General features: G+C 44.1%; 1 protein-coding gene and 3 non-coding genes across 4 annotated transcripts; all 4 read right to left on the bottom strand.

Annotated features, from left to right (window-relative positions):
* Positions 1 to 7,771: 7,771 nt before the first annotated feature.
* HSPA8 (heat shock protein family A (Hsp70) member 8) lies at positions 7,772 to 14,813 on the bottom strand. Its single transcript, XM_065417282.1, has 9 exons — positions 14,739 to 14,813; positions 13,147 to 13,356; positions 12,103 to 12,308; positions 11,803 to 11,955; positions 11,133 to 11,688; positions 10,522 to 10,724; positions 9,783 to 9,981; positions 9,180 to 9,412; positions 7,772 to 8,206 (listed from the first exon to the last, which is right to left on the bottom strand). The coding sequence occupies exons 2-9, from the start codon at positions 13,349 to 13,351 to the stop codon at positions 8,021 to 8,023; spliced, it is 1,941 nt and encodes a 646-aa protein (XP_065273354.1). The 5' UTR covers positions 13,352 to 13,356; positions 14,739 to 14,813; the 3' UTR covers positions 7,772 to 8,020.
* On the bottom strand, positions 8,800 to 8,897 carry LOC135889695 (small nucleolar RNA SNORD14). The gene has a single exon (XR_010562028.1). It is a non-coding gene; the product is annotated as a small nucleolar RNA SNORD14 (small nucleolar RNA).
* Positions 10,128 to 10,224, bottom strand: LOC135889696 (small nucleolar RNA SNORD14). Its single transcript, XR_010562029.1, has one exon. It is a non-coding gene; the product is annotated as a small nucleolar RNA SNORD14 (small nucleolar RNA).
* LOC135889697 (small nucleolar RNA SNORD14) lies at positions 10,795 to 10,885 on the bottom strand. The gene has a single exon (XR_010562030.1). It is a non-coding gene; the product is annotated as a small nucleolar RNA SNORD14 (small nucleolar RNA).
* Positions 14,814 to 23,950: the final 9,137 nt, after the last annotated feature.

Here is a 23,950-nt window from a genome sequence, read left to right as displayed (position 1 = left end):
CTGGTATTGTCTGGCAGGAGATGCTCGATGAGTTTGAGTGGAGTGTTTAAAGAGCCTAAAGCTATTAGAGAGCAAAGAGGCACTGTGGTTAAGGCAAGAGACTCAGGAGTCGAGGTTCAATTCCTGGTTCTGTCAGACACCCTGTGTAGCCCTGGGCAAGTCAGTTAGGCTGGAATTTCCAAAGGTGCCAAGGGAGTTAGGTATCCAAATTGGGTGTCTAACTCCCTTAGGCTCCTTCAAAAATCCCAGACTTAATCTCTCTGTGCTTCCCTTCCCCATGTGTAAAGAGGGGACAATAATACTTCCTTTAGTTGTCTTATTTATTTAGATTGTAAGCTCTTTGGGACCAAGACTTACTATGTGTATTTACAGCCCCTAGCACAATGGGCCTGATCTCAGTGATACAGATAATAAATACACACAAAGTACACACTATGTATGATACCACCCAAGAACTGTTATGCCAAATAGCTAGACACTACAAGGCAGTAATATAAGTCCTTGCTGGTCTATAGGCAATGACACCCCATGCCGTACAAAACAGACCAGCACTTTTCCTCTATCGGTCTCAAAACACTTTGCAAAGGAAAGTAAGTTTCATTATCCCCTGATTCAGCAGCTGGATCTGCTCAGGCAAATCCATGTGCTCACAGAAGTAGTGTGCCCAAGACCTCAGAGCAAATCCATTGTCTTGTACCTTAATCACTGGACCATGCTATCTTATAGTAAGTATATCCATGCAAGGGGGAAGAGAGGGTTTTTTCAAATGAGACCGGGATTTCAGATGGCTAAGCCAGCTCCTAACTATGTGGGGGTCAGGAGTAAACCTTCCCTGCAGGCAGGTTATTCCATAAATGCGCAGGTTCTTGCATCTTCCTCTGAAGCAGTTGGTACTGGCGACTTTCAGAGACAGGCTACTGAGCTGGATGACCCACGGCTCTGATCCAGTCTGGAGATTTCTAAGAGATTTGAGGATAGATGGAAAGTCAATGAAATAAGATATACCTAAGGGAAAGCTGGTCCAGGTGCCTAAAAGCCGCAGTAGGTCATGACCCACACTTTCCTTTGCTAGACTGGTACTCTTGATGGTTTTTGTCTTGCATGAGGCTGCAGTGCAAATCTACTAGGCATAACTGCACATGAGAATTCTTCTCTCAGCAGTCAACCCACCAAGTGAAAACACTTTGGCAGTAGCCTTTTGCTCTGTGCTGAATGTTCCAGTAGGATGTTATTATACCTTTAATCTAAAATTAATGGCCATAATCCTTAAAACACACACACACCAGCAGACATGTGCATTGTGGGGGAAATCTAGCAGCTGCTCCAATGTGGATGGAGCATCTAAGAGGGACAGAGTCACCATAGATTTGTACGTTGTTCAGAGTTTGATGACTATTATTATACAACTAATGCAGCCTAATGACTTCAGGAGAGACAAACCCTACAAGGCTTTCCAGAGAGATGAAATCCAGATAGTTTATCCTAACTCTTAAATAAACAAGGAATTAACTTCCTGCCCTTTCTAAGCAGGCAGTAATTGAAGCTTGTGATTTATGTGCATTCTCTCCTTGCAAGGCAGTTAGAGATGGGGGATAATTGGCCAGTTCTTGCAAGGGAAAATAGTTATTTCACAAGTCCTAGAAGATGGACGGCCAGTGATCAAACAATTGTGATAACCACTTGGCCATAAATTTGTCAGTTACAAGGGGAAAGCACTTGAGTGTGCTATTTATCTTGTGGGGCCTCTTGCCCTTTTCATCAATTGGTCTCACTCTCAAACAGAACAACAAAATATTGCTGTTTTCTGCGCTCTTTTTATTTATTGGTTTTGTTTGTACCATCCCATTTCCCAAGAAAAACAGGATCCTTCCAGAAGCACAAAGAGTTTTATCTCATTAGCTGCTCTCTGCATTTCTTCCCCAGCTTCCTGTACCATTAGGCCACGTGAGATCTACCTGGCCAACAGCTCTGATTTCCAATTGACAACATAGAAATTGATATCAAGGAACAGATGAATGGCCCTTCCAGTCAGGTAGGCTGTCTGTGTCAACAGTCTATGCCAGATACTTCAAAGAAGGGTATCACCCCACTATACAAGCTTTATCTAACTGTGCAATACTATACCATGGAACTAGGACAGTAATTCTTCCTTAGCATCTCCTGTGTCTCTGACTTCTCCTCTGCTGTCTTCTCTCATCACCTACATCCTCCTATAAATAGTCTATTCCATTTACGACAAAGGCTCCAGGCCTGGTTGTCAGTATGTCCTTTTCTCCTTGTAAGAAAAACACAGGATTGAAATTCTTAACCTGTTACTTTAGTCCTTGAGAGCTGTATAAACTCTAGTTTGAGTGCTCATGTGACCCCTAACCCAGCCAATAGCTCATCTCTCTTAAAATGCACCTCTCTCATTGCTATTGATTTTATATTTGTAGCCTGTAAACTCATTGGGGTCAGGACAGTATAATGGGGCAAGGACATTCTGTGTTTGTACAGTGCCTGGTGCAATGGAGCCTTGATCCTGATTGGGATCTCGGGGAGCTACCTTCACAGAGATATTTAATAATGATCACAGTTAAATCACACCCTGTGATAGTATCCTGGCCTTGTTAAACTTCAGATGTGCCCTGCTCTCTAAAACAGTGTTAGCCCTAACCGAGAATCTGAAAAACTGTCCCCCATTAACAGAAGCACTGCTTCTCTTAATCTGCACCCATGCAGTTAAATATCTGCTTTGCTGTGAGGTGCACCCTGCATAGGATGAGCAGATAGCAAGTGTGAAAAATCGGGACGCTGGTGAATGGCAACAGGTGCCTATATAAGACAAACCCACGAATATCGGGACTGTCCATATAAAATCAGGACATCTGGTTACCCTAACCCTGCAATGCTACAAACCTTGTGCTGAGATCTCTCTGAATAAAATATTTCCGCTGGATTTAATCTACACTCCTAAAAATGAGAAAACTGCCAGTGATTTTCTGAGTCAATTTAATAGATTAACAACTGCTGACACCTGGTGGGCAACACAAGTACTGTGTCTGTCCTGAGCCAGAGACGCATTTACTGCTTGCATCCCTACGGCTAACCGCTTTACTAATTCCTATCTAAATGCTACAAGTTAATATTATTTGCAGGGTTTACTGCTTAGCCTTATTTCATAGCCAAGCATAATTCATTTCACATCTCTCCAGGCAGAAAATAATATGTCATTATTATTTGTATTATGATGTTTAGGGTCTCCACTGAGCTAGGCACTGTCCTAAAAGACAGTCCTACCACCGAGAACTTATATTTTTAAGTAGACAAAGGGTGGGAAAGGAAACCAAAGCACAGAGACATGAAGTGACTTGCTCAAGGTCATAGCCTGTCAATAATAATAATAATAGCTCACCTAACTTTTACATAGCACTTTTCATTAGCTCTCCAAGTGCTTTACCAAAGAGGTCACTATCATTATCTAGTTTTACAGATGGGGAAACTGAGGCATAAGGATGAGAAGTGATTTGCCCAAGGACATCCAGCAGGCCAGTAGCAGAACTAGGAATAGAACCCAGGTCTTCTGACTCAGCATCCAGTGCCCTAGTCACTGGAGCGTGCTGTCTCCCCTCAGGTATAATAATTAGTACTTTCTGTGATCAAAGCACAGAACAAACATTATGTAGTATTTTAACCCTCTCCAAAGGGTAGGTGTTATTGCCCCATCTTATAGATGGAGAAATTGAGGAACAAAGAGGTAAAGTGACTTTTCCAAGTAGTCAGTGGCGGACCTGGAATTAGCACTCGGGAAATCTGCCCATGTACTCAGGACACTACTCCACCCTCTTTATTTTATACCATCCCTGGACCTCCCCTGGTGCCTAATACTGACCCTTGCCTAGCACCCAAAAACTGACCCTTTACTAGTGAGTGACCCCAATGAAAAATCAACTACGCCTATGCAACAGGAACTCTTCAATCATCAGTATGACTGATTGAAATCCACTATTATGGATGGAAACTCAAATCAACCACTAATAATCCCAAAACTAACTCTGGAATGATTTAAGTCAAATAACCCAGCGTAGTTAAGAAAAGATTTTCAGGGCTAAAAGGTAAGGCGTTTTTTATTTCTGAGAATTACACTGCGGGCATGAGGCAAGCAAAGCTGAATTCTGATTCACTCCTGTGGCTAATACAAAGGGAGTGGCTGCACTCCCTTATATGTTCTTGGGTGAGGAGCGTATGTTGTGAGGACATAGATGGTACATGTGTGCCCCCAGAAGACACTGGTGGACCAAAAGTTTCCAGACCTGTGCATACATGGCATACCCTGAATGGTGATTCACCCGAACAATACCTGAAGAACCTGTATTTTCCACAAGTGAGTTGCCCACATCAGCGGGCCACCGGACTCAGTGACCCAGGAGAGTCCCTTGTCTAGGGCTGAAACATTACTGAACTACTGCCTTTCAATGGATAGCATATAAAACAAAGCAACCTCAGAGAGGATCCTATAGTCATAGCCTCAAAGCCCACACTGTTGTGCTTAAGGGGAAAGATCAATTTAAAATAATAAAGCTGGAAAGCATAGGCCAGATGGGGACCAGATTTCAGCTAGGAAGTTACACTGTTGGAACAGGCCCAGGAAGCTATGCAGTTATGTATCTTCAAACTACACCTTGGTTTATGGCAAAGACAAAGGGTCAATCCTTCTGAGAAACTCAGCCATCTCTTCCCCTCACCAAATCCAGAGAACTCATTCTCAGCTGCTTGAAATCCAAAGAGACTGTTAATCCTCAGCATGGGTTACACCACCAGAAGTAGGTGCTTTCCCTGCTGCCCTGCCCACATCCCTCAACCTAAGCCGAAGGATCCATACCCTGCTGAGTGCTGATAATACACCCAGATCCCCCATACATACTCTTAAAGAGACATCTACTTTCCTTCTAGTATTACTCACACCAGCTCACTAGATGGTAACATGAATCCATTTGACTGGATGACAGGCAAGCTTTTCTTCCTTCAACCAACAGCCTGTTCACAATGGCAGCAGGGTGGGAGGCACCTGAAAGGGATAAACTGAAAGTGTAGAGGAAAGGTATAATTTTTATTTGATCCCTGGGGTCTAGCACAACTCAGAACAGGAGGAATTGCAAGTATGGCCAATTCAGAGGCTCCTTGACATTTTTGGTTCATTTTCAGTAACCCTGTACAGAACTTTTCATCTTCTAAATGCTTCACAAACAAAACCCACACACCCTGGCCATGGCAAGAGCTAACCCGTTAGGTCTGAAGTGACTTGGCCAAGGCCCCTGAGGGTCAGTATCAAAACTGGGATTAGAATTTCAGAAGCTCTTAGCTCCAAATCCTTTGTTCAGAGCACTACGTAATTTATCTCTGAGACTATTAAGGAATCCTTACCTTGTTTAACTGACCTTCCAGAAAATGGATTCCTGCCCCCAGATCAGCAACTAAGAGTTGTAAACTCTGCTCTACCCTGGGATGAGTATCTGCTCAATGATTTTAGACTTCAAATTCCAGTTGGCACCATTATTAAACTAGGCAGCCTACAAAGCCAACCTTTAGCCATTTATTTTTCTGTTCTGCTATATGGAAACACTTCCCTCCCTGCTGTGGTCTCACTTACTCCTTTATGAAAAGGAGTTGGGTGCTTTACAGAGTTATTTTAAATAAAGAAAATCTCTGTGCCTAATGACCTAACAACTTCAATCCTTAGCAACAAAACCTCTCCCAAGCAGAAGCATCAATGGAAAACCAGGAATAAGCAAGGACTTGTAAATCCCAAGAGCACCAATGAAAGGGGGTGCCAATGGGCACTCACAAAGCAGGACTTGCACAGATTAAGTTAGAATGGGGAGGGTCCAGTCCAGTTTGAACTTTGAGCAAAAGATCTTGCTGCCCTGTTTTGCTAATTTCCCTATCAGCTGACACCGAGAATGGGCATCACTGCCCTTAGTGCCACGTGCTGTTAACTGGTTGGAGGAACTACTGAGACCAGGTCTGCACTGAAAAATGTAAGTCAATCCAGTTGTACAACCCTGGGGGTGCAAAAAGTCCATACCTGAACCACACAGCTAAGCCAGCCTCAATCCTGTCATAGACGGTGCTATGGTGAAGGAAGAATTCTATCACCTTAACTACCACCCTCCACCTCTTGGGGAGGTAGGTAGACTACAGCAATGCCTTCTGTAGCTGTAGTGTGGCTACATATAGCAGTCTAAGTAGAGATGGAGCCTTAGACCGATATCCTTCAGTGTGCTGTCTCTACCCCACTATTTCATCTTTAGTGGCTGCAACCCAAAGACACAACTAAGCTAATTTGATTCTGTACTGTGGGGAGCTAGTCATACCCATTTAGTCTAGCTGTGGAAAACGTTTGGCTGAAGCCATGCATAGACGCTCTCCTTCAGGCTACTTTGTACATGGTTTAAGTTTCAGCAAGATCAGGCCACTTTGATTCCAACACCATCTACACAGTGCTTTAACGCAATTATGCATGTTAACTTTAGCAAGCAGCTCAGGCTTCACAGCATCCCCCTGTAGACAAGCCCTGCTAGAGTGAAGTTCCAGAGCCATATAAACAAATTCACTCTTCTGGGTGTAGTTGCACCTCAGCATCCACATAAAGTGAGGGATATTTGTACTGTAGGGTAAATAGTGTTACCTGGGAGTTTGCACTTGTGCTCACCCCATTTTAGAGTTCATATGAGCTTCCTGGCACAGTACAAGACACATTCACTAAACTCTTTAGTTTCCTACTTAGTGGGTAGGATAAGGGAAGTCCCTTTCATAGGAAATTAGGAATCTTTATATAAAGTTTTTGCTTTACCTTAGGCCTAGTAACAGCATTAAGGGAAGCTATCAGCTTTAATAAATATGCAGTGTCACAACGCTGATACCTCCTCTGTAATTGAAACCATTAGTTGGCACCTTTGGCTAAGAGTTCAGTTAAGTTGCAGCATACAAGTGTGCATTTGATGCAATAGCTATCCAAAGAGGCTTCTTTAAAGCAAAAATGGGTTTGGTATGACTGCTTTATAGCCTCTGATGGAAAAAGCAACACTCCCAACCCAGGCACTTTGGCAAATTACTAATTTTACAGTAATACTTGCTCACTTTGAAATGTCTCTTACCTGTCACTTTTCCTGCCCATGCTAATTATTTGCATCCCTTTGAGGTGTGGTAAAATTACCTAAGAGTCTGAAGACACCTTGTGTGTCATTTTGGTGCCTGTTAAGGAGATGCCTGACCTATAACTGCAGACAAGTTTGATGAGTTATCAAAACAGTGCTTGCTTTAGCTTTTTGGCAGAATAGAGGAATAGTCTCTAGCCAGCTGCTATGCCTAGTCAGTTTGCTTTCCAGAAGTTTGTTGTGGAGTAAATATTAACAGCCATTTTCCTCCTGCATCAGCCTACATATCTGAAGTCATCATTCAGGTCTGCCAACCCTCAGTGGCATGAAGTCCCATCTTCACTCCTTTTTTCTAAGATGATGCAGAGAACCTGAAGAGCTGAATCTCATGCTCAAAGCATAGTCAAACAGACCAAAATGTTAAGGGGCCAGAACACTGATAATCTGTAATAAACCACGTAGACTGTTAAAAGTTTTGCCAAGGTCAAGCATTAGAGGAATTTGCTGCTTATGTCCAATTACATGAGTGGCTTTGTTTTTCAATTCTAGTCAATTGATTAAAGCAACTTATAGCTTATAAGGAATTGAGTAAATGTAAAGCAAGTGGGATGAATCAAGAACAAGAGCCTTTTGATGCCAATTAAATAAGTTTTATTCCTTAGGACATGAATTGCATTTGCACTTGTTTACAGTACTGATAAAGTGCAATGGTGTTCACCTTCCCGTCCCTGTGCACATGTTCAAGTATTTAGAATGCCTAAAATGCCCAGAAACAATTTATACAGCAGCTCAAATATGGAATTTTTTTAGACTGCCACTGCACCCAGCCTTGAGTCCTTCAATTCTAAGAAATAGCCAGCTGTGGAATGCTGCTTCCAGTGCATTTAATCCACTTCCTCAATGGTTGGTCCAGAGGAGGCCCCTCCAGATGGGGCAGCTCCACCACCAGGGAATCCACCAGGCATGCCACCAGGCATCCCTCCTGCACTCTGGTACAGCTTGGTGATGATGGGGTTGCAAACCTTCTCCAGCTCCTTCTGTTGATGTTCAAACTCTTCTTTCTCAGCCGTCTGGAACATAGAGAACAGTTTGTACACTTGCTGCAAGTGTGCCCCTGGAAAGCCAGCTCAAGCACCAACCTACTGTTTAGAACTTTCCCCATGTACCTTGGGTCAGGGTTAAGATGGCACCTTAAGACAGTGTACTTAAAGCAAACCCCATGCAGGGGGAGGCTTGCACTATTATAGTCAATCTCTGCTTTCCTGGGTAACAAGGATGGGTGTGGGAGAGTAGTATGCTAAGCTAGGCATTTGACAAGCTACAAAGAGGAATTTGTAATCTAAAACTAGGTGTAAATACAGACAGACAAAAATTAAGCAGAAGGAAAGCTATAGGTTAACAGAAACCACTACTAAAGAGTGTGAGACTTATGTAATCTACTGTGTTAATATCCTACAGGAAAGTCAAAGAGACACTGTCAGAACAGTTTTGGCAAGGAATTGCTGGTTATTTACCAGTGCAAGAAGCGCACTCAGGAAGGAAAATATTCTTTTAGCTGAGTTGGTAACTAGAGTGATCTGACATGGTATCTTTAAATGGGAGGGAGACCTCTTGTAGCACCAGAAGAAATACATTAAGGCAGTCTTTTAGAAAGATGTTATGGTCGCTCAGACATCCAAGGAAGGTACTTTCAGCCAACACAAGTCTTTCGACTTCTGGTGGAAACTACGAATGGCTTTGGAGTCATTTTCATCATAGCGACCATTAGCTACCTCTTGCCACCCAATCTAGGCCAATAGGCTACAGCCTCCCCATAGAAACTAGGAACCCACCTTGGATTTTGGTACTGCTGCCTTCTGTAGGCCATTACAACACAAAGAGACACTAGGTTAAGATCACAATGGCAGGAGACTTGCCCATTTGTTGCTGCACACTGATGGTGTGCTCATTTTCAGGTTAAAAGGAGTCAGGAATCTTTGTTGGAGCTTTTAATTCCAATTATTGGATGATAAAATTCCTCATGGAGCTATATTTTAAACATACCTGATTCTTGTCCAGCCAGTTGATTATTTCATTGCATTTGTCCAGGATTTTCTGTTTGTCCTCATCACTGATCTTGCCCTGGAGCTTCTCATCTTCAACAGTGGCCTTCATATTGAAAGCATAGGATTCTAGAGAATTCTTGGAAGACACCTTATCACGCTGTTTCTCATCTTCTGCTTTGTATTTCTCTGCTTCCTGGACCATGCGTTCAATATCTTCCTTGCTTAAGCGACCTGGAAGATATGGTAAGTCAGTTGGACGACATTTGTTTGTAGGCCACATTACTATAAGAAATTTTGTACTCAGAGTGAGATTTTTAGGCTTCAAACTATCAAGCCCCATGGTTTTTTGGAGTGTGCAGTATGCAGAACAAAGAACAGTCCAATGTTGCATCAGAATTTAATGCCTGCATAATTTGCAACATAGTTTTAACATTCCCTATCAGCACAAATTGGTGACCGGGCAGCCGCTTTAGCTTAGGGCACACCCCAGCAAGGAGGTAGTTATGGGAAAGGAGCTGGAATTGGTGGTTCCAGTACCACTACGACTGCAGCCACCTTACGCACTGCCCCCCCCCCCCTTCCCAGACTATGCACTGCTTACCTTTGTCATTGGTAATTGTGATCTTGTTCTCCTTGCCAGTGCTCTTGTCCACAGCAGACACATTAAGGATGCCATTGGCATCAATATCAAATGTTACTTCAATCTGAGGTACACCCCTTGGAGCTGGAGGAATGCCAGTCAGCTCAAACTTGCCCAGCAAGTTGTTGTCTTTTGTCATGGCTCTCTCCCCTTCGTAGACCTGGCGTGGGGGGGGGAAGAAACAAGGGCCAACAAGAGGAGCGTAAACATTTTGCTATATGAAGTTTAATCAGTGTTACTTGCAAACTAGTGTTTTCAACTTTATTTTCCTAAGGATCAGGAAATCAAGTGAAGTACGTGTTATGGTCGCTCAGACATCCAAGGAAGGTACTTTGAGCCAACATGGGTCTTTCAACCTCTGGTGGAAACTACGAATGATTTTGGAACGTTTTCATCATAGCGGCCATAAGTTACTCCTTCACAAAAATCAACTCTCAAACAGGGAAGAAATTCTTCAAACCCACCATGTCTTGATAATCTACTCACTGATATTGAACTGCTTGCTAAATCAGCAGATCAACTTCCATTATAAGCACAGTACTAACTTACAAGAGGAGTTGGAAGTTTAAACTAGAGGTTCTCAGTACCTAAAACTGATGACTAGGTTACTCTGGTTTTGCTGCAGTACAGAGGCAGTCAATGTGATGAGTAGCAGCCCCTTAACCATCTGAAGAATGATTACTCCAATTCAGATACATACCTGAATAAGTACACCAGGCTGGTTGTCAGAGTAAGTGGTGAATGTCTGAGTCTGCTTGGTGGGGATTGTAGTGTTTCGCTTGATCAGGACTGTCATGACACCTCCAGCTGTTTCAATACCAAGAGATAGAGGCGTGACATCCAACAGCAGCAGGTCTTGTACATTCTCAGACTTGTCCCCAGACAAGATGGCAGCCTGAACAGCTGAAAAGAAAGAAGTGGTGTCAAGACACTGCAAAAAAATACTATCACTGGAAAATGGAGGTGTCTTAACTCGCTCAGACATCCAAGGAAGGTTTTAGCCATCATCAGTCAACTTCTGGTGGAAACTACGAATGGCTTTGGAACCAAATTCATCAACGCAAGTAAACTGGAAAGATGCTATCCCATAGGATTTAAGAAATACACTTAGTGAATACTGTGCATAAGTGACTGTCATTGATGCTATTGTGATCCACAGGCCACCAACTTTTAAGTGTAAGCTTGGGAGACAATCGCTTACTAGCCATAGCTTGAGTGCTGTATTAGTCTTTTGCAGACTTTACATATACCCATACCTATGGTCAAAACCCAGCATTACAAGCCAAAACAGTTATTGGGGGAATTAGTTACCTGCACCATAAGCCACAGCTTCATCAGGATTGATGCTCTTGTTCAGCTCTTTGCCATTGAAGAAATCCTGCAGCAGTTTCTGAATCTTGGGGATTCGGGTAGACCCACCAACCAGTACAATATCATGGATCTGTGATTTGTCTAGTTTGGCATCCCGCAGGGCCTTCTCCACGGGATCCAGAGTGCCACGGAACAGATCAGCATTTAACTCTTCAAAACGAGCTCTGGTAATTGAGGTGTAAAAATCAATGCCCTCATAGAGAGAGTCAATCTCAATACTGGCCTGAGTGCTAGAGGAGAGGGTACGCTTTGCACGTTCACAAGCCGTGCGGAGACGGCGAACTGCTCTCTTGTTCTCAATAATATCCTTCTTGTGCTTACGCTTGAATTCAGCAATGAAATGGTTGACCATACGGTTATCAAAGTCCTCCCCACCCAAGTGGGTATCACCTGCAGTTGACTTTACTTCAAAGATGCCATCCTCAATAGTGAGGATTGAAACATCAAAAGTGCCACCACCAAGGTCAAAGATAAGGACATTCCTTTCAGCTCCAACCTGGAAGGAATAGAGAGCATTTTCTGTTATGGATGTGTTGCATCTCACTAGTATTGAGCCGACTAGGAACAATCTACTATGCTGTTTAGCTGTGCTACATTACAGCTTGCTCACCTTCTTGTCCAAACCATAAGCAATAGCAGCAGCTGTCGGTTCATTGATGATCCGGAGCACATTGAGACCTGCAATGGTTCCAGCATCTTTTGTGGCCTGGCGCTGGGAGTCATTGAAGTAGGCTGGTACTGTGACCACAGCATTAGTAACAGTCTATGGGCAGGAGAAAAGAGTCACAATCAGCTGAGACCTTCATCTACATGGTATATGAACACAAAATCAAGATCAAGCTATGTTTGAGACTATTAACCCCTTAAATTCTAGGAGAGCTGAGCTACTCTGTTAACTCTCAAGTCTCACCTTCCCAAGGTATGCTTCTGCAATCTCCTTCATCTTGGTCAATACCATGGAAGATATTTCCTCTGGGTAGAAGCTTTTGGTCTCTCCTTTGTACTCAACCTGGACTTTTGGCCTGCCAGCATCATTCACCACAGTGAAAGGCCAATGTTTCATGTCAGACTGGACAACAGCATCATCAAATCTACGACCAATCAGCCGCTTTGCATCTGAAAAGAGTTAGCTATTGTCAGTAATAATTCTAATTCATCATTCTACAAAAGCATACTGAGATTAAACACAGGACATAAGTGAAGTGTTAAAAATTCAAATGAGGCAACTCCCACAATAACTCCCCTCCCTGAATATCTAGGGCTTTTGGTTAGTGGAATTATCGAGATGGATTCCTGCCATGGTATGAGCAGATTTAAGCCCTCCTATCTACTAGTATCAGGACAAGGGCAAAAGTCTCTGCTTTAGGGGTAAATGGAGGTTGCATGATTTAGAGCAATAGTTTTCAACCTTAGGATGTGCAGACCCCCCCCACCCCCCACCGGGGAAATATTGGACAGTCTGCAGATTACAGGTTGAAAAACAACTGATTTAGAGCCTTAACCTGTATACTAGTTAAAATGGAACAGTTGAACTCAATGAAAGCTGAAACAATAAGCTTAATATAATTAACTGGGATCATTTAGGACTACGAATGGAACTGGAGTCTAAATAACTTATGCCCATGCCAATTTGAGCACCAACCTACAGCACAGGATGTGCTGTTAAGGAACAAAGGCTTCCCCCCCCCCTTCTTTCTTTCCTCTCATTCCCAGAATTTGTTCATTGAAAGCAAACAGGCATTGCTGCCTAAAGTGATGCTAACATGGAAACAATGGAGATGAGGCCTCTAGCTTCTTCCATCTACATCCAAATTAGAGAGCCCAATTCAGGATGAGGCTATACCATCTAACAAGCTGAAGAGCTATACAGTTTATGCTAACCAAACAACAATACAGCAACTTTATTCAGTTTAATGTTCTAGTCCCCGTTTTAAAGTCTCATGTCTTTTCTTACCAAAGACTGTGTTAGTAGGATTCATTGCAACTTGGTTCTTTGCAGCATCGCCAATCAGCCTTTCTGTGTCTGTGAAGGCAACGTAACTCGGCGTGGTCCTGTTACCCTGATCATTGGCAATGATTTCCACCTTGCCATGTTGGAAGACACCAACACAGGAATATGTGGTGCCAAGATCAATTCCAACTGCTGGTCCCTTAGACATTTTGCCTGTAAATGAGAAGCTTGTTTACTACACATGCAAACACTTCAGTTTGTTAGCCCATGTTTAACAAAAACTCCTAAAAACAGGTATAAGACAAAAGTTAACAGAACCAGTTTTCCTTTTAGAAAAAATAAAACTAGCAACAGTAGCAAGATTTAAACTTCTTAGTAGCTCATGCTTCTATTCGCTTACCTGCGAAGTATCAATAATTAATGTGGAGTTGAGACTCACAGATTAGCTACTAGAACAAAGGTGCACACCATGCACAGGATGCCATGTGGCCTCAGAGTGGGAGAAAAAACCCCACACAAAAACCCCCCAGCTTACCTGAAGAGATAAACTCCCTTAAAATTTAGTAGCTAAATGACTCATGAAGTCTACATTTACAGCTATACCTTAAGGTCACATAGCCTTTTAGTCGGGTGAACAAAGCCACAGTCCATGACTAGGGTACAGAATCCTGTATTACGTATTGCAATTTGAGCTATTTGGCCAACAAAAGCTGACGGGCCGGAAAAACGTGGCTGCAATTTAATCCCGCTCTGCAGTGGAAATGACCCGGCATGCGGGGTGGGAGTGGGGGGGGGGGCTGCTCATTCCGGCCACGTGGGTGAAGGTGGCGCACGTTGCCTGCTGGGAAGCGAAATCTCCATACTGCACCACAGCAGCCTTCTCAGAGCCACGCGGCCAGGCCACGGGGAAACGCAGCCGGGAATCAAGGCGGGCGGAGGTAGAGTGGGGGGTCTGAAAAACCCCAGCATGCATCGCTTCACGCAGCCCACGTGCGGGCCAGCCCCTCGGACTACATGCCCCAGCATGCCCCGCCGCACCACGTGGCAGGCAGGCCGGGAACTCTAGCGCCTGCGCTCTCGCCAGCCCCTGCGGAACCAGCCGCTGGGGCGGTGTCACATGGACAGTTCTCCCCCCCCCACCCCCTCCCGGAACCGGCGGGGCGCGGCGCTGGGCACGTGGGACGGGCAAAGGTTTACGCCGGCCGGAAGGCGCAGGCAGTCTCCCCCCTACCCCAATGAGCCGAGCGGCGCTGCCTAGTTCACTCCCCGCCGCTAGCCGGGCACAGGGAGCCGGGGACACGGGGAACGCCTCCCCGCGGCTATGCGCCCGCCCCCCGGAGGGGGGTCCTGGGCCGCGAGCGCCAACCGGCTGAGGAGAAGCTTCGGGCCCCACTTCCCTCCCCCCACCCTGAAAACAACGAACCGGGTGGAAACGAGGCCGCGATCCCCCTTCCCCCCACGCCGAGAGCCCGGCCGGGCTACGGGTCCCGCCGCCCCCGCTCCAAAAGCGGCGAGCCCGGCCTGGCTGAGGTCGTTCCCTTCCTCCTCCCCGCCCCCCATTCCCGGCTAACCGCGAGACCAGGCCCCATTCGTACCTGTTCAGCGCGAGGCGGCTCAGAGCGGAGGGAAATGGCAATGCTGGCGCTGCAGTGCTGAATGAGACCGGTTACCGGCCCCCCACACACTTTATATACCCCCCACCAGAACCTTCCAGAACTGACGCGCCCCTTCCCCGCCAGCCGGCCAATCCTGACGCGCCTCCCCCCCTCAGGAGCCAATCGCGGCGAGCGGAGTACGGTCCCTCAGTGACGCATACAGGAAGGAGGCGGGCCTGCCGGCCGGCGTTCTCGAACCTTCATGCCCGTGCCCGGCTGGGGAAGGGGCCAGTCGCCGGACGGGGTGGAGCTGAGGAAGGGCGGGATCCAATCAGAGCTCCAGGCTGCCGCTTTATTTGCATAAAGGGGACTTGACGCCGGCTGGTGGGGAGAAGGCGGAAGGAAGGCCGGTAATTTAACCAATCGTATCACAGCATGGCTATATTTGCATATTTGGAAAGTGGGGGTGGGGAGGGAGGAAAGGGAGAGACCAATCCGATCGCGGAATTAACAGAGCTCGTTGCATATGCGGTAGCCGCGCGCGGGGAGGGAGAGCGGGGAAGGGAAACAAAATGGCGGCTTAGCTGTAGATACGGGCGGGGGGGCAGGGAGTCCAAAGGGGGCACAATCAGGGGCGCACAGCCCTAGGCTGGGGGCCACAGGAGAAGCCACGTCCCCGCAGTCCCCTCCCACGCACTCGCACAGCAGCCACGCCCAGGAGCCCCTGGGGGCCTCTGTCCCATGATGCACCTCTCCCTGCCCCCCCCCCTCCCCGTGTATGGCTGTCTGGCCTTTCTCCCCAGTGCTCATTCCCTGCCTGTGGTGTAGCCGTGGCGGCCAGAGGGGTCCTTCAGTCGCTGTAGTAATCCATCCTCACCCATAGGTTCCATTATATACAGGATTTACTGTTTGGTTCAATGGCTCACAGCACACCACACCACTATAAAAATGGTTCCAGCACACCTTGACCCCACCAGAGGCAGGCAGCTCGGAATAATTCTTCCATCACGGAGACCTGTCTACACCAGGGCATAGGTTGGCATAGCCACATCTTGTGGGAGAGAGGGGCCAAACGTCCCTTACATTTAGGCATCCCCCATTACAATCCAAAGCAGTACCACATATGGGGTGGGGTAATGTGGCCTAGTGGATAAGGCACTGGGCTGGAATTGGGGAGCCCTAGGTGCTAGTTCTGGTGTTGGCCAAGTCACATCACTGTTCAGTGCTGCAGTTTCCCCATCCCTAAAATAGGGGTAATGTTGCTCCTTGGTAAAGCATATTGAGATCTGCTGATGAAAACTAGTATATAAGAGCTATGTATTATTAATTATTAAACGCAAAAAAACCCTCTCCCACTGCCTGCTCATCCATACTCTTCAAGGTCAAGTGTTCCCTGTCAACCTTTGAAAACAAGTATAGGATCAGATTAGATATATTACCATTGGTTTGTTTTTGTTTTGTTTATTTTACTTTTCAATAGTAAATGTTTGGGGAATAGTCACAAAACAATTTCACGTTGAATAAGGGGTTGCTAACATGAAGAGATTGAGTAACACTGCTTCACAGAAAAGTGTAATCTACCCCACCTTTCCATCACATGCTGGACCCATCATGCCAGACTAGAAGTATTGACACAGCAGATCAGCCATTGACTCATCTAACCTAGTATCCTGTCTTCACCAGTGGCCAGGACACAGCTGTTTAATTCTTATGTATCCCACTGTGCGATATCAGACCATAGGCTTCTCCATAAAGGGATAAATCAGTTGTCTAAGTAGCATGAGTTGATTTCCAACAATGGCTAATGTATGATATTTTAATGGAGAGCATGCACTGTTTGCATCTCACTGTGTAATACCAGACCATACGGAAGGCAGTGTTGTCCAGTGGTTAGAGCACTAGACTGGGGCTCAGGAGACCTGGTTTCTCTTTTGGGCTCTGCAACGGGCCTACCAGGTGACCTCGGGCAAGTCACTGCATCTCATGCCTCAGTTTCCCGATCTGTAAAATGGGGGAAATTATACTGACCTCTTTTGTAAAGCACTCTGCAATCTAATGAAAAGCACTGTAGATAATCTATCATTATTACTGCTACCATGTGTTGGATTAGATGAATAGTCCATTTTGTCTGCTATGCTGTCTCCAATAGTGTCCATTGCTGAATGCTTCAGAGGGAGGCAAAACAAATGTGTCTACTTATTCAATCTTCTATTATAGAACATTAGAGTATGCCACACCAGAACTTTTTGAGGTCTATTTTGTCTGATATTCTGCCTCAGACAGTGGCCAATTCTGGATGCTTTGGTGAAAAGTGTAATCCTGTTCCCCTACATAATGTACTTCGCTATCTAATATACCATAGGATTTTCCATAGCAAAATAGGTCAGTGGGCCTATCAGGTATTCTATCACCAACAGTGGCCAGTGCTACATGATTCAGAAGAAGGCATAAAAACGTCCACAACATAGTGCAATACAGTACCACGGAGGAGAATGGTAATTGTTTCCTAAACCAGCTGGTGATAATTTTATGTCCTGAAACAATTGACAGTACTTGTAATTTTTATCCTGGCAACTGCAAATGCTGTTCTTATTTATAATACATCGGCTAATGCCTTTTAAAAAACGTACTTAGTTGTTTACTTCAGGGAACATCTCACAATATAATAAACTTTTCTAGCAATGAGGGTCAACCTGCAGCCTTCCTTTTCATCCTTTGGTTGGGGAGCAGGTGAAGATCCTCCAATTTCCCTTCACGCCCTAATTCCCTGCATCAGATCAATTCACCTGTCAGAGGAAAACTGGCCCTATACACCTCTACCTCGATATAACGTTGTCCTCGGAAGCCAAAAAATCTTACCGCATTATAAGTGAAACTATGTTATATCGAACTTGCTTTGATCCGCCGGAGTGCGCAGCCCCGCCCCCCCGGAGCACTGCTTTACCACGTTATATCCGAATTCGTGTTATATCGGGTCGCGTTATATCGGGGTAGAGGTGTATTTCTCAGAAGGGGTTGCTTTAGGGTGATGCAGAGTTTTCTCCATTGAGGAAAATCTGGCCTCAATGGGATCTTTTCAATCCCACTTTTTAATCCTTTGTAAGCTTCTCTTGCCCATAATCAGTGCTAATGTACTGAAATAAACCAAGGGATAACAATGCAACAATCTCCACATTATTTATCTGAGTGGAAATATATATAGTAATCCACGGCCACATGCCACTCATAGTTCATGCTGTCAAAATGAGTTGTTGCAGCAGAAGTGTTCCAGCAAAGAGGGTGCGTTTAAAATAGCAGCTAGGAAGGAAGGACATTTGTGGAAAACTGTATTTGTTCGCCTGTAATATGCTTCTTTAGGAACCTTTGATACAAAACAAGCATATGGCCCATCAAAAACCCTAAACAGTCATACCACCTGAGGCTAAAAGATGGTCAGATATCTGTGACCGAATGCACCCCTATATTCACACTCTACACACCACTGTAATAATTGTACAAAATATGCCTTGTGAGGTATCATTTGAAAACTAATAACTCACTGGTCAATAATATGATTAAATGTGTATAGCAACGTTATATATGTGCAAAGTTATAAACATAAGCTGACATTAGATCTGAAATATGTTTACCAGACAAGTGTGGGTAAACAAGTTCTCAAAGACAAAGGGGACAGGAAAAAACAGATCTGCATCATAGCAAACAGCATGAAACCTCTTTCACCACGAGATTCCTTATCTCTGTCCTCACAGCGGGAATAAATGGGTAACCCTCAAGAAAATGCATTTCAAAGGGGACTGGACTATAAAAGTGAGGGGCAAAAACACCTCAAGGTATCTCTCTCTATTCATATCTCTCTCTTTCTTTCACCTAAGAAGACAAAAGAAACAGCCTTTGGACGCCGATCCTGGCCTGAGAATTTGGGCATATGGTGAGGGAATTCACCTTGAACCAAATTTAGTTTGTTACGATTTAGTACTAGGAAGCATTTTATCTTTATTTCTCCATTTCTCACTTTAATGCTCATACGTGCACTCACGTAAAACCGATCTCTTTGTAGTTAAATAAACTTGCTTTATTCTTTAATCAAAACTAATCCAGTGTTGTGGTTAAGTTGGGCTGTGTGGTAACTCTATTTAAAGTAGCAGACTGTTGGATATTGATCCCTTTAGCAGGGGCAACGGACCCCTAAAATATCTGAACTGTCCAGGAGAGGGCCGCACAGTGCAGAGTACACATTTTTGGGGGGAAATTCGATACTGGGAGTTTGTTGGGGTCACCCTGCAAATAGTAACCAAGGCTGCTAGAAGCCAGAGTGTGGCTGGTGTTCGCTGACAAGCTTCTGGGATCAGAGGTGTTGGACTAGGGTTGTGGCTATACACAGACACTCAGGGTGTGACCTGCATGCTGGCAGGCTGTTTGTGAGTGGCACAAGTGGAAGCTACAGCAGCAAAGCATTGTGAGGCACCCCAGATTGCAGGGCAAGGGTGATGCAGCCCCTCACTGGTCTGGATTGCATCCCGGAATGTCATAATATCATAAACCAATTAGGGTCAGGCAAGCTCAGTGTTACTGTGAATTGTTTAGATTCTTTAAATGAAGTAAAAATCCCCATAATAAAGTCAATGGGAGTCTGCCTGAGTAGGAACTAGAGGGCCAGATTCTCTCCAGTCCCTGCATGGATATGCAGTGAGAGAGGGTTCAAACTGCTTTCCACCCCTGTGCACAAGGGCAGGGTCAGAATTCTGTTTAATAGCATTTTTTCTGCTCCATACTAGCTCCGACACCCTCCCCTCACTCAGCTGTCTGAAAAGGTGAGGAGAGGCAAAGTGAGCCAGGGTCCTTCACCTCCACAGAGCTGGTTGGGTATGGAGCAGAGAGCATACTGCACCCTCTCTGGGGTACACACTCTAGGAGCCTGGCATTCCTCCCAAGGCCTCCAGCCACATTGCAACCCCTCCAGCACACGGTGCAGAATTTTGCCTTGAATAAGGACCTCATGATTTGGGCAAATATAATTATTTTGTTAGCGTCCAGAGTTTTGTGAGGCTTCACTGATGGCAATGGATTGTCTTTGTTGCATTTAATGTTATCATTTGCAGTTCTGTAGGATCTAAGGCTTGGTCCACACCTAAAAGTTAGATTATCCTAGCTATGTCACTCAGGGCTTTGAAAAATGTCACACCCTGTGCAATGTGGTTAAGAGTATGCCAACTGCATATCTTGGCATAAAACATCCAAGCAAGCAGGAAAAGCCAGAATCTTTGCAATGGAAATCAGTTTGTTTTTAAGGGTTTTATTGTCATCCTGCATACAGTTTAATAGATACCACTGAAATGTGACGGTTCAGGTGTAAGGGTGAATTTCTGTGGTTGTCTTTATTGTGAGCAGTATTTGTCCTCTGTCCCTACTCACAATATCTACCCTACCTTATTAGTTTGAAATTTACACCCTCAACCTAAATATCATCAGTGAAATCCTACCTCCATTGAAATCAATGGCAAAATTCGTACTGATTTCAATGGGGCCAGGATTTCACTCCCTATTTATGTACCGTGTTTAATTCAGACTGTAAGGTCAGGGGCAGGAACTGTGATTTCCTCAGGATTTCTAAAGCACCAAACACTGTAAGTACAGAATAATTATTAGTTTCAAGACACTCTTTTACCAACGCAGGGCTTTTGCTTGGTGTCTTGCTTGATTGTGTATAGTATAATAAAGCTCAGAAAGTAGAGCATTTTTTATTAGTTTAATTCAACCACAGACTTTTTAAGTGCAGCATCTTTATTAAAAAACAAACCAAAACCAAAAAACCCCAAACAGTTTTATTAAATTGTTGATTCAAAGGAATCTATAATAAATATTTGTTTTCCTCTGTGTTGCTCAGACACAGGACAAGTACACCAATTATAGCAGGTACTAGAAGAGAGAAGTAAACTCAGTTTAGCCACTGAGAAACAAAATAAAACTACGTAAGAATGTAAGCAATCACATTATAGCAATAATTGGTATACATCCTAACAGTAAATGCTTTAAATACAATATTTTACAAAAAGTTTGGTTTATGGGTTGACTGAATTGTTTCCCTTCGAAAACTCCTGATTGTACCATGATGAACTCAGAAAATGTCCCTTTGAAAATGAAATGTTTATGATTCTTTGAAATAATCTCTTCCTCACATTCCCTTTGTTTAGTTAGCTTTTTTCTTTTTGGTTTCATATTTAGCAATGAAGTTCAGTGTTGACTTCATTTAAACCTGTAAGATCATTGGTATCTGGTCTGAACAGCAGTTTCATGGCTTGTACTTTGCTAGTTTCAATAAAAGCATGGCAAGTTTGGCTGGGAATCTAGAGTATCAAGTAAAGGCTCAAAAAGAATATACAGTAACTTGTATCTAGATCAGCTCAGCCAACTCAGCTTTTCGAATCCTTAACTTCCATGCTCTGGTAATAAGCCTCTGGGTGCTCAGTTATAGATTTCAGTAATTAGGAAGTTAGTACAATACTTATATGAAATACATGTTCCCAGCAATGACTTAAAACTTACTGAGGGTATGCTGGGTAAACTTGTAGCCTTCTGTCATCATTAAACAACAACTGGTGAGATTCATCTCTGTGCAGAGGGCCAACACAAAAGCTATGCACTACTTAAAAAGTCCTGCTTATCCCACTACATACACAGGTTGCACTGGTTTAACTTAAATCATTTTTTTAACCAACTTCGGCCTGGTCTACATGAGACAATTAGGTCGGCATAACTATGTCGCTCAGGGGTGTGAAAAATCCACACCCCATAGCGGTGTAGTTAAGCCGACCTAAATCTCCGTGTAGACTGCACTAGGTCGATGGAAGAATTTAAGTGTAGACAAGCCGTTAGTTAAACTGGTGCAAACCCCTAGATAAACACTCATTTTGGTTTAAGACTGGCTTATTTCAGTTTAGCTTCAACCTGCTCCTAATCAACTTGAGCTAAATCAATACAAACTAGGTGTAATGTTGGTTAAGTCTTTTGCACCGGTTTAACTGCATTGATTTTAAAGCATGTGCTTAATTAAATGGGTGCAACCTCACCAGTAGACAACCCCCTAATTTCAACCACCTGTTTATGAAGGGGTAGGTCAATGAGAAATGTCTTTGCATTTTGGCTAGTATTGAAAAGATCGTAAGTAAAACAATATCATGGCCAACACCATGCACTGCGGCATGAAAGCAGAAGATCTAACCAAAAGATGATATAATTTGGGGCTTTTGCAATGAGCTTTCAAGATTAGATGTATGACTCCAGACTGTTCCCCTTGCACAACAATGCTGATATGTTGCACCTCTGAGAGTGGTAATATTGTAGTTTTGATAAGGGAGGGAAGTGAATATTTTTGCATGTGAAGATTAAGGGGGTTGGTTACTGTTATTAGAAAGTGAAGTTCTCCAAGAATACAGGCCATCTAAAATTCCTCATGGATTCCTCCAAATGGCTATGGAACTCAGGGCCGGCTCCAGGGTTTTGGCCACCCCAAGCAGCCAAAAAAAAAAAAAAAAAAAAAAAAAGCCGCGATCGCGATCTGCGGCGGCAATTCGGCGGGATGTCCTTCGCGCCGAGCGGGAGTGAGGGACCCTCCGCCAAATTGCCGCCGAATAGCTGGACGTGCCGCCCCTCTCCAGAGTGGCCGCCCCAAGCACCTGCTTGCCAGGCTGGTGCCTGGAGCCGGCCCTGATGGAACTCTATCTCCTGATAGAAGAAACATTCAGAGGTTTGTGTTTGATCAGGTTTTGGTGCTTCTGGGGGACATCACAAGCCATCATTTTCTAAAGTCTCCATCGAAGAGTCTAAAATACTTTGCCTCTGTCAGAAAAGGAGGTTAACTTTAATCCCTCAAATTAAAGAATTACAGATTCATACTTGCTCAGTTCTCTGTACAGTACCAGTACGTTTCCAATGGACTTCTTCCATGGGATGGAGAAAACCCTCTCCTATTGGTAAGAGTAAAACTCAGTTACCATAATTATTAAGTCCTGAATTTAGGAATACAGGGACATAGGATTTGCTGGATCAGACCAATGGTCCATCTGGTCCAGTGTCCTGTGCCTGACAGTGGCCAGTACCAAGTGCTTCAGAAGAAGATGCAATAAATACCATGCTGGGCAATTATGGAATAATCTGCCCGCAGGGGAAGTTTATCCCTAAAGTTTACAAGTTGAAGAATGAGGGTTTATATTCCCTATAAATGTTTATCCTATCTAATATAAAATTGTATGTTTCTTGTAAATGTCTAATACTTTTTGGAGTCATGCTATGTTCTTACCTCAGTAATATCATGTGACATTGAGTTCCACAGGTGAATTAAGTATTGCATAACAAAAGTATTTGATTTCAAATTAGTTTTAAATTGGTTGTCTATTCCCTGTGTGCTTGCCTCACAGCATGCTCCACCAATGCACCTCAGCCCTTACTTGGAAGTATGCGAGACAATTCCACCACATTGTTCATTCAGCTCTGGGACTGTTCACAAGGCTTCTGCAATACTGCTCATCCCAGACTTGTGCATCATCATCTCTGGTACCAAGAAGGACACACTCCAAGTTCACCCTCCAGGGCTTCTTATGCTATTCAATCACTAGCCCTCACCTCACAAGGGACTTCCTTTATTTGGGATTCAGGGCCTGATTATGATCTCATAGACTGATTTTACCTTTTATAGTACCTTTTGCTGATTTATATTGGTGTTAATAAGAGCAGGATCCGGCTCCTTTACAGTGGGACCATGTTGATATTCACTCAGTCTTCAGTTTCCTCTTGCAATTACTGTACCTGCATCCCCTAACAATGAAGGTCCTTTCTTCAGCACAAAGGTTACTTCTATCTGTTACAATACTGCTGCTTCTCAATAGTGATTTGAGTTATCATTTGCCATTTGGTTTGAGTTTTTGCCTCCTACAGTTATTTTGCTAAAAGGCGTAATGCAAAAATATGAAGCAGCTGACAATTCGCTTTGAAGGTGATCAGAGGACTATCCTCACCTAAGATATTGCCTTGGAGGACAAGAGAATGGCTCATTTATCAATTTCTCAAAAACCTGTACAAAAGATTTTTTTCAAAACCCCACCGGAATATTTTACGTCTTGTGCCTCTGATGATCCCTTTTTAAAAAATCCTGAGATTTGTTTCCAGGCCCCAGAACATTACACTTAATTTTCACAGTGCTCAGCTGTCCAGATTTT

This window comes from Emys orbicularis, chromosome 15 (assembly GCF_028017835.1).
Source record: "Emys orbicularis isolate rEmyOrb1 chromosome 15, rEmyOrb1.hap1, whole genome shotgun sequence".
Taxonomy (NCBI): Eukaryota; Metazoa; Chordata; order Testudines; family Emydidae; genus Emys; species Emys orbicularis.
This window is presented reverse-complemented; position numbering and strand designations above follow the sequence as displayed.

Bases quoted from the DNA above. Each gene is read 5' to 3' on its own strand.
- HSPA8 (XM_065417282.1), bottom strand. From the start codon at position 13,351: ATGTCTAAGGGACCAGCAGTTGGAATTGATCTTGGCACCACATATTCC. The intron at 10,725-11,132 runs GTAACTAATTCC...CTTTCTTTTCAG, and splicing joins AGCTGTGGCTTATGGTGCAG to CTGTTCAGGCTGCCATCTTG. The intron at 9,982-10,521 runs GTATGTATCTGA...CCCCCACGCCAG, and splicing joins AGCCTGGTGTACTTATTCAG to GTCTACGAAGGGGAGAGAGC.